Here is a 14613-nt window from a genome sequence, read left to right as displayed (position 1 = left end):
TAACACAATCCCAAGGGAAAAAATGGAACTCTCTGCATCATAATCCACAGTTAATTCCCAATTTATCACTCAAATCGTCTGTAGCTGCATTTAGATTGGCAACAGGCCACACTGTTTGGCCAAGCACCTGCATAGAATTGGAATATATCAGTCCTCTAACTGCCCATTGTGCAATTCAAATCAAGAAATGGATTCGGAACACCTCAAAATCTGTGTTTCAGTGGCTGACCACGACAATATCTTTGAAATATATTGGAGTGCAAGAGGACAAATGACTTTATTGTCAAATGCCTGGCATTAGAAAACAACAACAACAACAACAACAACAACAACAACAAATGGCTTTTGGAGAACCTGGAGGTTCATTTCCACCCTCACATAAGCCTGCCATCGATCCCTGTTCTGAGCAAGATTAATCCAGTCCCTAACATTAAACTCCACCTTTCTTAAATCCATTGCAAAAATAATCACATATTATCTGAAGACGGGTTCATTCACAGTGATAGGGATTTTATGGATGACATTGTACACAGAAAATGTAACATACGGCCCTATGAATCTGAGTATGGCTGGGAACATTAGTGATTTTTGGATTTTAATATAATTTCAACTATTTAATTGTGAAAGAAGAAGACGATGTACTGATGTTACAGCTGAATCATAAAAGGTAACCTATGTTGTATCCTTACCATATTTATTTAATTGTCTATTAGTATATTAAAGATATATGATTATAAAAGCGATAGCAAATATTGAAGATAATGCATATTAACTTACATAGAACAATTTGAAATATAAATGGAGGAAATCTTCTGATGGACGTGATTTCTGCTTTCACGAAATTCGTCAGTACATAATAGAAGATCAGAGACATAATATTACTTTGTACCTTGTTGGGATGCAATGTGAAGTGGTGTAAGACCTTCTCCATCACTTTCGTTGATGATGAATGAACCTTTCTCTGAATCTAACAACTGGCGAACTGTGTTGTATCTTCCATATCTGAAACATAAGCATAAGGCATGCATGTCAATCTAAGTCCATTTGTGCATCAAAAATGCCGACCGCTGCCTTAAGGGTATCTTCCACAGTGAGCTTTTTGGTACGAAAAAAATGAGGAAACAGAATGCAACGGTTTGTCACTATGTATTAGTTTCGTACCTGTGAAATAGGAGCACGTTTTGTTTTTTTGCCAAAGAGCTCACAGTAGAAGATATGCTGCTCTTACAGTGATGGTAAAGGTAAAAGATAAAGGTATCCCCATAGCATGCCATGAAGCCACTTGGAGGGCATGAAGGTAGAGCCCCATGCTTTCCATGACCTCGGCACTAGAATGAGGTGGTATGGTCGGCACCACGCTCTGACCGCCTTTTACCCCCGGGAAAGACCTGGTATTCAATTTTATAGAAGGCTGAGTGAACCTCGGGGCCGTTCTGAAAGTTTGGCAACGAGAAAAAATCCTGTCACCACCTGGGATCGAACCCCGGACCTTTACATTTGCTAATTTCTCAGAAGATATTAATTTTAGGACCGATGTTTATAGAACTTTTATTTCTTATTTTGATGCATACTACCTCCTCTCTAAATATTAACATGTCATTTCAGAACATTCTGTATAATTTGATATTTTTTTATTATCTCTTCATATCTCATCATTATAAAAATTCGACATTGTCAATATTAGCCTATTCACCGAATAACTCACCTGGCCGCAAAATGTAGAGGACTCTCATTATTATTGTTCTTGAGGTTGATGCAGGCTCCTAGTCTGATCAGGTTCTCCAGACTGCGAATATGACCTTCTCGACTTGCGTAATGCAATGGGGAACAGCCCGTCTTATCCTTCTCGTTGAGAAGTTGCAATAAACTCATTTTAGACTGTGCCTGAACACAAAACGAACAATAAGTTAGTACTAGGATTTCTATTTGATCCTCGAATTAATCAGCATCAGCTGGTCCTGTAAAATTTAAACATATTCATGGACAAAATTTTGTAGTCGAGATCTTGACTGTCACGAAAAAAAGGCAAAATTATGAATGTGTTCATGAGCGCCATCAACAAGCGACCAAATTGCTTACATTTGCATGGGCGCCACCAAAAGGCGACGAAATTGTGCACACTATCATGAGTATCATTAGAAAATCATCCAAATTGTGTGCATATGCGTAAGTAATGTGATCAATAAAGAGAAACATATTTCAATTCACTTTCGTAGGAGGGTGTCTAAAGCTTGCATCACGTTCTTAAATATTGCCAAAAAATTTATAAAGAAAAATATGAACAAAATATGCGCTCTGAATTTTCTTGCATATGCTGTGATGAAGTGTAGACCTACAACTACGAACCTTTATGACTTCGTCAGCGAATTCCTCTAGACGCCCGCCATTCATGACTACCAGGTGCAGGACGTTGCGCGAGTTCACGTCCTTGAGGTGGATGTTGGCACTTAGCCTGATCAGCGCCTGCACTGTTCGCCAGCCAGCTCGAGACGAGGCCAGCAGCAAGGGTGAACGCCTCTCTTTATCCAGTGGATTGATGTCTGCACCCTAAATATAGTGAGTGACGTGTGAGTTTCGAAAACTATCCAATTGCAGCTAAATAATAAAACACAGTAAATTAACAGCCCAACCAAAGAACCCTACGAGAAACCAAATTAATACTTATTACTTTTAAAACTATTCAAGTAACATACTTAAGATAAAGACAAAGTCATTCCCATCACAGAGAATGGAGACCGACGAATGACCGGGAGGGTAAGGCTCCCACCTATACAGACAATCAGCATTAATGGCAGTAGGGATCGGAGTTCTATGTGCCTGCCGCCTTTGCCCTTAAGGAAATACCTTTGGTATTAATTTCTGTTAGAGGCTGAGTAAATTCCAGGGCCATAATGCCGCCAGAAGGGTTAGATCAATGAATAAATTCCATAACTTCATCGGGATTAGAACCCACGGCAATCCAGCTCACAGCATTACATCTTAACTGTGACGCTACGCAGCACGCTCTTAAGTAGAATTCTAATGATCAAGACCTATAAAGTAATATAAAGATAATTATGTGATTCAAATCTGTACCTTGAAAATAAATACGAATAATGTTAAAAACAAGCGATTGCTTTCAGATGGAAATCTTTTTCCATATTTGCTTTATTAATAGATTGAATATTATTACCATTAGCATTTGTTGTCATCTGAGATAGTACAGACTTTTTAGTAGGTAATAGTAAACAGTTAAGACTAAGATAAGACTAAACGTTCTATGTTTTACTCAAGTTTAAGTATTACTCTTATTTACTTCCCTCAATGAAAAGCTATTTGAAAAAGAAAATAGTTAAATAAGCTAATGATCAGTTTTTACAGAATTTTATGCTATTCCCATATTATCACCTGATTTACTCAGACATAAATTTTTCAGTACTTCATATTTTTTTCCTATACTTTTTTTTTACGTTTTAATATTTTTAGTTTGGTACTTTCTGAACACTATGGCAACATATTACATTAGAGCTGTGCTATTATCCAATATATTACAACAATTATGTTTTAGTTGCAGCCTAATAAGAAAAATACCTTCTCATTTTACCACCTTCTCCTCTAATGGCGTGAGATATTGCGTACCTATTTGAAATCTGCTCCATCTCAGTTGTGTCACTATAATTATTATAATAACGCACTCACTTCTGAGATCAAGTACTCCACAATTTCAGGATGGTCAAACATGGCGGCACAGTGGAGAGGCGTCATTTTCTGCACATCACATGACGCCAAGCACTGCACCTTTTCTGCAGGTTGCATGCCGAACATGAGTTTCACGATGTCGATGGCACCCTGTGCGCAGGCGAGGTGCACAGGTGTGGAGAGGTCGTGCTGCTGCGTGGAAATCTTGGCGCCAGATTTGAGGCAAAGCTCCACTGCCTGCACATACAACAAGGCTAATCATTGCGTTGCAAGTTCATATATGCTTAATCAAATCTGTTTGTATTTCAAACATAATTTTACTTTATTTATTTGCAGGAGTAAATAAACTAGGTTCATTTTAGATTAATTACTCAGTGTTATCATGTTTTGGCGCTTTACGTGACGAAGGGTAATTTTGAATGACTTTTTCATGCTCTCTGCAAAAATGAAATCCGTTTTCGTCAAACACCCATAGTGTTTATGTAATTCCTTAAGTGCATTATATTTAAATTTCGCGCGTAATCTTATACTGCAATCGATATCTATCGTAAAGTGATTGAAGACAATCGACTGTGAAACAATCGATACTACTTCTCGAGTTGTCTAGAAGTACAAAAAAGTCATACGATAATAATTTTAAAGTGAAATTTATATATGTAAACGTTATTAGGTTATTTCAAATCGGTATAATGATGGCGACTTCATCACGAAGATCATGTACAAATGACCCTAACGTATTTTATTGTATCTGCGTCTCTCTCACTCTCAAAAGCCGGAGAGAGAACATAACTTAATTTGTCAAAAAAGGCTCCTATCTTATTTTGGTATAAAGTTAGGAGACCAAGACAAATTGTTCTTGCCATATACTGTGTCATGCATGTGTTGCAGGTTTGAGAGAATGGACACAAGGGAAGAAGAAACCTTTACCATTCGGCATTCCAATAGTATGGAGAGAGCAAGGAAACTATGTCGATGATTACTATTTTTGTATGGCGAAAGTCGACAGACATAACAAGAAAAGAATGAAAGATATTGTCTATCCAAACTTAAAATCAGCCATAAGATCTATACCACATGGTCCCACCATTCCCGTATCTAAACCGCCACTAGTTTTAGTATCATCATCATCATCATCTGAATCTGAATCTTCAGACCATTATTACATAGAAGGCAATCTCGAAGACAGAACTTCCAGATGAAGCGGAAGCGATATTGAAAAATGGAGAGTCTGCATGAGACTTGGAATGAGTTGAAACTAAATTGTGAATATGAACAAGATAGTACTGTCTGATTTTGTTTACTGTATAGACATTTTCAAAGATTATTTGATTTATGTATTTAAATGTGTTAATATTGCATGAATGGAGCTATAAATATAGCAATTCTTCAAATCAATATGAAAACTTTTGCATACACGATAGACAAAATCTGACTTCAGATCCTTCAACAGAAGCCAATAATTAATCAAAATAAACCTTCGATATTAAAAGCCTTGAACCAAAATTTAATTTCGCAACCCTGAGAGTAAAAATTACCAACTAAAGAATTAAGTAGCATACAACTCAGGGATGATTCCTACCCTAAGAGTATGGTATACTATATCTTACTTCATACATGATCAGGGCCACCGAGAAGGGGGGGGGCAAGTGCATATGGGCTCGTGAGCAATAAGGGCCCGTCATATTAAGTGAGTCTGATTACTTTTTATTACTATGAATAATTATAGATAATAATTGTAGATATATACGGGTACTATATACTTCTATGAGAATTTCGGAATAAGTATTTTGCAACATCAAAATGCCAAAGTGAAAACAAAATAAAAAGACGAATGACTCTTAATGTTCTTTCTTATCATTTTCATCGCATGCGAATACAGCAGATGAAATTATAGGCCTATAAACATTTTGTTATACTGGATACCAGTATCACTTTAACCTCAATAATTTCTACCTTTTCCGTGGTTATGTATTTCCTATTATTCATTCTTTGAAAGTAAGAAGTTGCTAACAGAAATTTGAGCATTTCATACAAAAAGGAAACACAGCACGGTACCCATATTTAAATTACTCACTGACACGTTCTTACCTTTATGTCTCCACCATGAACCGCTGAGTGGAGAGGAACATTGCCTTCCGAGTCGTAAAAAGAAATCATTTCTTCTCTGGTACAACCACGAGATTCTCCCCACTGAAGGAACACTTCCATTGTACGTGACGATGCGTTCTTCGCAGCTTCGTGAATTGGATAGTAGCCGTTGTTGCAAGGTCTTCGAGGGCACGCTCCAAATTCCCGGATCTGTAACGTAATCAACAGACGTACATAGTTTAGCTTAGCAATTGCTATTATGATGCTGGTTCTCTGTATTCACTAGTACTAGACTTACAGGTTTTGTTTTATTTTCTTTTCTTTTCAGTACTGTTTGAATTGATGATTCATAGAGAATAGAATTTGGTGGTTTATGCAATAAAAATTCTAAAAATATGCTACAATATATGCATAATAATCTATTATATGCAGGAACGTCTAAAATATGCAAAAATATGCAGGGTTAACTTTGCATATTCGTCATCACAGACGTTCAAAACATGTATCAAAATGTTTTTGGGAAAAAATATGAATTTGCATGCGAATTCTGGTCCTAATTATCACAAACAATTTTTAAGTTAGTAAAAAAATGTAAACCCATGGCATTCTTAAAGATAACAAATAGGTCTTGTCCTGTTTTAAAAAAGAAAAACTTGACAACACAGGATATCGATTACAAAATGAACTTCATTCAGTTTCCTCACAATCTTCTCATATGTAAGAGCACATGATGTACACTTTGATCTTCTGATGTAATTGTAAGTACTATTTTATTATTTATAATAAAGTAAGTTATTGAGACATAAACTAGCATCCAAAAGGCGTAGAGCTCTGCCGACGGCAAAGAACTGCCGAATAAACCTTTGTTGGACGCCTGTTATTAACCCTTTGTCTCTGTTTGGTATAAAATTACTAATTCAAAAATGCATTGAAAAATAATAAATTTCATTAATTGATGAACTAGTGGACTTACTCGTGTTAAATATATTTAACACGAGTAAGTCCACTAGTTCATCAATTAATTATATTCAAGTGTTAAAAGTGGTGTACGCAAGATTCAAAATGGAATAAATTTCAATTTTCTGTGGTCAGGTAAATTACTGAACAATTACAAGTATGCGGGCACACTCCTCGTGATCGTAGATGGCAGCTATATGAAGTGCAGTGCGGCCGTGTTCTCCTCCCTGTTGGATGTCTATGCGGTCTTTATATTTGCTCATCACCTCCAGCACCGCCACCTTGTTGAGTTCTGTCACGAGATGGATTGGCGCCTGCTTCTTGTCGTTAAGTACGCTTGTGTCCACGCCACTGAAATAACATTAACAAATATCCTTTGTTAATTCATTGCGTTACAAAACAGTTTATGGGATGATGACAATGATGTGTCTTATTTGTGGAAAATTTAGCCTAAACAACTGCTGCTTTGTTGAATTTACACTTCAGTATCTATTTTTTTTAATAATGGCGGCTACTTGTCTGTTTGTCATTCATTTATATAAAGCCAGTTAGTTATGTAGACCAATTTACCAACAGAGTCATTGCTCAGGGTGTGCCATAGAGGCTTGTCTACGCTACACCCGCAATGAAATGATGGAGATTTGTTGGGATGCCACAGGGGGACCGGACCTCCCACAGAAAACCACTGTGTTACCTGAACCACGGGGTTGCTCAACACAAGTTATAAATTGGGGATATGCCGGGGATGGAACTCGGATCCACAGGATTTTAAGCCCAGTGCTCTAGCCACTAAACCACCATGGCACTGTTACTTGAGTAATATTAGTGATTGCTTAATGAAGTGATGCTCACTGAAAGATTCTTATTATACGCATTCCGTAAAATTTTTGTTCTTTTGTCATATAAACAAAAGCCGCAAAGTCCCCACAACTGCATAGACAGCGACTACCGTCGCATGCCACAACAGCCCCCATCCAATCATCGAACCGAGGAAGGAAAGAAGTCCCACCAAAGCCAAGTCCCGAATGCTAACCGGAGATATAAGAAACACTGCCAGTGCCAAGGCACCATTGCCAGCCAAAGATAAGTGAACGTCATGTGGAAAACCAATTAATCAATCAATGCATCAATGAGGGAGAAAGGAGTAAGAGTAGGCCTAAGTAAAAAGGTACAAGAGGTACACAAAATGGTTAACAAATGCTACTTCATACTGACCTCTGTAATAGGTAGTCAACTACGTCCAAAGACTCATTCTCCACAGCTACGTGTAAAGGTGTATTGCCAACATGGTCTCGAATGTTAAGATCTGTAGAACAGGTATGAAAACACGTATGAGTATTAACAAGACATACAATTACGTGCTTCTTATGTCATATGAGGTTAATAAGACGTGGGGTATCTATAACTGAACTTCAGAGTAATACATATAGTTTTATCAGCTTAATCAAGAAAACAGACTGAAGAAGAACTAGCTTTAATTTATTCAAATTAATTTGTTTAACATTCGAAATGGAAAGTTAAAATGCAATTGTGTCAAGTAAAAAAATTGACAAGAAACTACAAAGAAGAACTGAAGTTCATTTGAATCATATACCACATAGAACAAGTCCTAAAAAACTTAGTAGCTATGGTGGTATCAGTAGTAATGATGTTATTTGTAATGGGGTGGTAAAATGGTGGTGACGGTAGTGGTGGTAGTAATAGTTGTGGTGGAGTATAATGATGGCAGTTATGGTGCAGTGTTGGTGGTGAAAGATTTTGTAACATAGAGGTAATTATGGCTACTGAAGGCATTAGTGGATGAGGGAGTTATGTAACATTTTTATGAAAATAGATTTTTCTTAGTACTCGTAAATGAAGGTGGTATGTAGTGTTCTTTCATATAGCCCCTTATTTTAGTTTGTCTTATAGAATGTAGAAATACAAAGAGGATGAAAGACGTATGTTGTACATGCAAGTCTGCTTTTTTACTGGATGAAAGTATTATTTGTCTAAGTTATAGTAATATTTGTAACGTCCCGTACCGTGGCGTCGTGGTCTAAGGCATCCTGCCTAGGACACGCGTTACGGAATGCGCGCTGGTTCGAGTCCTCATGTGGAAAGAAATTTTCTCATTAAATTTCGGCCAGTGTATGGGACCATATCCACCAAGCATCATGATGCTCTTTGGGAGCTACGATAGTTAGTGAAATCCGGTTGCGAAAGCAAGCTATAACGGCTGGGGGGATCATCGTGCTAACCACACGAATCCTCCATTTCGGTTGGATGATCGTCCACTTCTGCTACAGCATGTGGACGTGAGGCCAGCGGCCGGCTGGTTGATCTGGGCCTTCTAGGACTGTGGCAACACGGATTAATATTTGTAGCGTAGCCCCTTTACCTGCTAATACCGTCAATTCTGATGGGATGATGGTCGTCATGATATAGTTTTGGTGTGTGTTAATGCTGGTTATGACAATTGGACGGAGTTACGCAATAAGAGACCAACCCCCCCCCCCCAAAAAAAAACATGTTTTTGAGATATTCACCATTGCAGTAAATTCGGTTATTTATTAAATATTTTATGCAAGAAATATTGTAACACTAATATAGTCGTGGACAAATTATTAGACTAAGACGTTTTTCTTGGAAAAATAATATAATTCGTCATATCAACTATCAGTATAATTCACAGAGTCTCTATTGTTGTAAATATGATTGTTTACATCTTCTGGTATATTCTTTCAATGGTTAAGTATATTTTGTTTGGCTATGTTGGTACTGCTGGTGTTTTAATTATATACTGCAGAATATATACTACAGTCTGTTCTCCCATGGCCTGCAAGAAGACCGGACATGAACGAAATTGAAAATCTGTGATCTATACTGAAGAAGAAAGTGAACAAAAAGAGGCTTACAACAAAACATGGACTCATTTAATCACTATATGATATCTGGCTAAATAATGCTGATATTCAAAGAAAGTGTCAAACTTTGGTTTCCAGCATCCCTGACAAAATCAACGTGTTCACAAAATATTAGTAACCTGCAGACTCAATTTTCTGTTCATTATTTCTGTGCAAAATATATTTTTGTTCATTATTTCTGCCGATAAATACAGCTTCGTTGCACATAAAAATAATTTAGTCTAATAATTTGTCCACGTCTGTACTATTACGAAAAATAGCACAAGTAATAATAAAAAAAAAGACTAACCGATTTTTAATAACAGATCATCAGTTGATTCAATATTGAAAAGTAAAATAAATAAATGAGTTTCATGCAATAAATGAATTTTGTTTATAAATGACAACAAGAGTGCAGATATCGCATTCCTGATTTTTTCTGAGTTAAATTATCTAGCAAACAACAGATTTGTGAAAATATCTCAATTTTTTCAAATTGTTGCTTGGTCTATTATTGCATATCTCCGTCTAATTGTGATATACTATTGATGGTCACGTAGCCTAATAGCTGTGGTGAAATGTTACTGGTGGCAGCTTTCGTAATTGGTAGTGACTGTGATATTTCGTTGTGCCGGTTTTGATCGTATTACAGTTATGGCGAAATGTTAACTGGGATGACTTTGATGACGTCGTGGTAATTATGACAATTGTGATGTGCTGGCGTTGGCCAAGTTATTTTGAATGTTAGTGGTGAAAGCTTTGGTTACATAGACGTAATAGTGACAATTCTTGCCATTGAGGTCAAGGTGCTGACAGCTGAAAGCAAGAAATGAACGCTTCAATTTTGAAAAGAATTTAATTTTAAATAGAGAATAGGTGCTCCATTCCTTCAGGGGATCATCCAGACATTTGTCTTGCTTCTTAGGGTATCCATGATAAATCAGGTAAGAATCAACAAAACACTGTTTATAACAGCAATCCTAATTTTACCCTTTATCCCAAATATTTCTGCTATGTTGGACGTACCGCCTCCGTGCGCAGCGATGAACTGAAGGATGTTGAGCTTGTTCCTTGCGGCCGCCTGGTGAGCCGCAGCTCTGCCACGCGAGTCCCTCACACCGAGGCGTGCCGGCTCTGCGAGATACAGTCGGCCGAAATCCTCCACATTACCGCTCTCCGCAGCCTGAAATCATTTGACGTCATTATATTACTTAGCATGTCTTTCATAATAAATCGGTCCTTCAGTCTTCTGCGTTGAGAAACTTTTCTAAAAATAATAGCAGCAGCAATAATAATAATAATAATAATAATAATAATAATAATAATAATAATAATAATAATACATTAAACTCCGAAAGATGATCATAAATCAATTCAAATTCAAATTTATTCACAATTTAACATTTGAAATGATACATTGCATTGCATTCTTCACCTGACATAATTAGGAACATAAAATCCAGACGTTTGAGATGGGCAGGACATGTAGCGCGTATGGGCGAATCCAGAAATGTATATAGAGTGTTAGTTTGGAGGCCGGAGGGAAAAAGACCTTTGGGGAGGCCGAGACGTAGGTGGGAAGATAATATTAAAATGGATCTGAGTGAGGTGGGATATGATGGTAGAGACTGGATTAATCTTGCTTAGGATAGGGACCAATGGCGGGCTTATGTGAGGGCGGCAAGCCAGTAAGTAAGTAAGTAAGTACATATGAATAGATACCCGAAATGAGCATATGCTCGTGCTCGGGTACAATCCAGTAGCCTACATAAATTTTACAGCTAGATCAATGATAATGTTGATGATAGAAATAATAGTAACAATAATAATAATAATAATAATAATAATAATAATAATCATCATCATCATCATCATCATCATAAAACAAAAATATTTACAATAATAAAATAAATACTAAGACGGATAAAATAAAATATAAAACCACTTAGCGAGAGTTAACACAACTTAAATAAGCATATAATAACCAGGAAAAAATGACGAACTCGAAAATAAACAGAAAAGTTGCTACATCCTGACGTTCCCTTCGAATCTTCTCATACAATCATGGGAAGTTAATGCTGAAAAACAAAATGTCTACGAGTCAAACTGTTCATTATTACCAGGATAAATACAAGTAATACTGAAATATATTAATCAAGTTTCAGTTATAGATCTCCCCTTTTGTGCAAGAGGTATCATATCAAAATATTTTGTGAATAACGGGGAAAATATAAATTTCGAGAACTCTCTAGTGACAGAGATAGTGACAAGTACAATCAAGTGTATCTGTGGTGATGCTAATAAATCATTTATTGGAGATATACACTGTTATTAATTAAGAAAATGATCTACTTATATTTATTACAATGTTTTATCTCATAGGTTACATGCATCAGATAAATACAATAAATATTAGTAACATATAATGCTAGTAACACTTAAAATAATAATAAAATTTATCAAATATCATACAAACATTTTCAATTTATTTTTAAACTTAAGAATGTGTAAATTGCTCAGGTCTGGATTATTTTTCAATACTGAATTGTATAGTCTTGGTCCATAGTTCCTACAGTGTCTTAATCCAGCTGTAGTGTGGCATATAGGTTCTGCCAAAAGAGTTGGGACATTTCTTCTGGTGTTATGTATATTATGTTTTTCAGTTATAAAATTCATTCGGTTTTTGTGAAAATAAATTAGTACTGTATGTTTATATATTTGCTCAATTTTTAGTACTTGGAATTCAGAATAAATAAATTGTGTCGGATAATCAAGTGGTTTATGCAGACAAATTTTGATGATACGTTTTTGTAGTAATATTAATGGAGTTAGGATAGTCTTTGTCATTCCACCCCATCCTATTATTCCGTATTGAATGACTGATTGAAACAAGGCTAGATAAACAACACGAAGAACATAGATAGGCATATATGCACGAAGGGTTACAAAGTTGTGAATTGTTTTCCGTAACCTATTACATAAATATGTTATACATGTTTATTCCATCTTAAATGTTGATCAATGGCAACACCTAAGTATTTTGCTTGCGTGGATTCTGTCAAGGTAGAGCAATTGCAATCAAGTTTATGTTACTGTAATTGTGTATTTTTAAATTTGTATCCTTATCGAGTTAATTGAAAACTACTGGGTGTTCAGTTCAAAGTGTGTCATGGTTCGCTGTATGTCGTCATGTGGCTAGCCGATGAGCCTAGAGAATTCAGTCTTCCTACACTTCCGCAGAGTTGTATTACCTATGAGCCAGAGAAGTTGCCTAGCAAGTACGGCGTTGATTCTGAAGAGTACGTACCGATACGTACCGATACGTACGGTAACGCCGGTAGTGGCAGGAATGTGAACTGTTTGCAAATACGTACTGTCGGGATATGTGGAGAGGGTTAAGACGATTACTTACGTATTTGTTGACATTAACTTCGACGGTCAACATGGACACGGAGCATTTGATTTGTGTTGTGGAATGTTACCGTACGCAACCGATGATAACAAATACCCTGCGTACGACTTGCCGGCGCAAAACACAGTTCGAAAGAGGTTATGGTAGCACACAGACGGTACAGACCGCCATCTGTTGCTACGACGTTCAAGTTATACCGTACACGTTCTCAAGTTCAGATTGAAGAACGCCTTAAATAATAGGCAACTTGTCTAACATATACGCTGAAACTCGCTTCAAATCGGTGACCCAACAACAGTGACGTCATGACACACTTTGAAATGAACACCCAGTACAATTCTGCAATCACGTCTAAGTTTGAAATAATTGAATAACATGAAAATGGTCAGCTTTCATTCCTTCAATGGCGACTACTTGCTTTCAATTGATTGACATTAACGATGTATAACTACTACAGCTGCTGCTACTGTTGTTACTACTATTATTACTGATACTATTATCACTACCACTATTACTACCACCACCAACATCACCACGAATTCTAATATAATTCAACTCAAATTGGATTTGAGTTCATACGTCGATACAAAGCGTTATAACTAAATACAGTATATCATACAGCTGAATGAGCCGAATGCTTTCATTCATGTAGTCATAGCTGTGTGCGAAACTTCAGTTTAATAATGTTCTAACTGCTGGATCATCCACCTTTCCAATAGGAATATTTGCACTCAAAAACATTTTCGTAATATCTATTACAAACTCCATTTTTTCTTGTTTGGCTTTCTTCTGATGCTCGTCTTTCAGGAGCTACACTTTTTCCTTTAAGACTCAAATGTTCTTTATTTTTTAAACAATGTTTAGACACTGTGTCTCGTTTCTCCTAGTCTACCCGCATATTACAAAATTTACACACTAAAATGTTAGTTTCGGATGCATAAAGACCCTCACTAGCAAATTGAATGAACTGTAACTGTCGACGTTCGATCAGTGGCGGTTCCTCGGGGAAGGGAAGGGAGGAACGTCCTCCTCACATTTTTCTTCTTTTGAAAGTAAACACCAAATGAAATGTATGCCTTGAAATTCGAGGAAGATTCGATAATTTTTATGTTCACAGCTATAAGAAAACCTCGGTTGATCGAGTTTTAAACGACGCGCACTCATGTGCTGCTAGAAAACTGTGAGAAGGATGCGAGATTGTGTGGAGGAAAGTCAATCCATTCCTCCTTTACTGTAGTTAACACACATAGACAACAGCGCGCTAGCGGCCAGAGAAAGAAGCAGAGTTTTAAAGCAAATAAATGAAAGGATAGGGAGGAGATCCTCCTCTGAATCAGCGCATGGGCGGGAAATTGAAACCGACTGATCTTGCAGCAAGCTCGCTACCGCTGCCATCTAACGATGCTGCATTCAACCAGACTGTAACACATCTAGGAGGAGACACAATAAAAACAGTTTTAACGCAAAGCTATGAAAGACAGCATATAAACTTTCTTAAAATATTATTCACTGCACTTTATATAAGCTACTATTCATGATTTGAAACTGGGTATCTGAAAATTGAGGTTGGATTTATATAAAACAAAGAGGAAG

At 36.7% G+C, this 14613-nt stretch overlaps 1 protein-coding gene across 1 annotated transcript in view; it reads right to left on the bottom strand.

Annotated features, from left to right (window-relative positions):
* TrpA1 (Transient receptor potential cation channel A1) overlaps positions 1 to 14613 on the bottom strand; it is a 172131-nt gene that overhangs the window by 43692 nt on the left and 113826 nt on the right. Inside the window, exons 2-9 of the mRNA XM_069833209.1 lie at positions 10635 to 10791; positions 7939 to 8029; positions 6879 to 7074; positions 5767 to 5976; positions 3679 to 3915; positions 2347 to 2547; positions 1706 to 1884; positions 890 to 1002 (exon numbers count right to left, since the gene is read on the bottom strand). Of these exons, the coding sequence (XP_069689310.1) occupies positions 890 to 1002; positions 1706 to 1884; positions 2347 to 2547; positions 3679 to 3915; positions 5767 to 5976; positions 6879 to 7074; positions 7939 to 8029; positions 10635 to 10791 (1384 nt within the window). The remainder of the gene's footprint in view (positions 1 to 889; positions 1003 to 1705; positions 1885 to 2346; positions 2548 to 3678; positions 3916 to 5766; positions 5977 to 6878; positions 7075 to 7938; positions 8030 to 10634; positions 10792 to 14613) is intronic.

The sequence above is a fragment of the Periplaneta americana genome, chromosome 1, assembly GCF_040183065.1.
Source record: "Periplaneta americana isolate PAMFEO1 chromosome 1, P.americana_PAMFEO1_priV1, whole genome shotgun sequence".
Classification (NCBI taxonomy): domain Eukaryota; kingdom Metazoa; phylum Arthropoda; class Insecta; order Blattodea; family Blattidae; genus Periplaneta; species Periplaneta americana.
The sequence above is the reverse complement of the archived record's forward strand: the minus strand, read 5'-3'. Positions and strand labels throughout refer to the sequence as shown.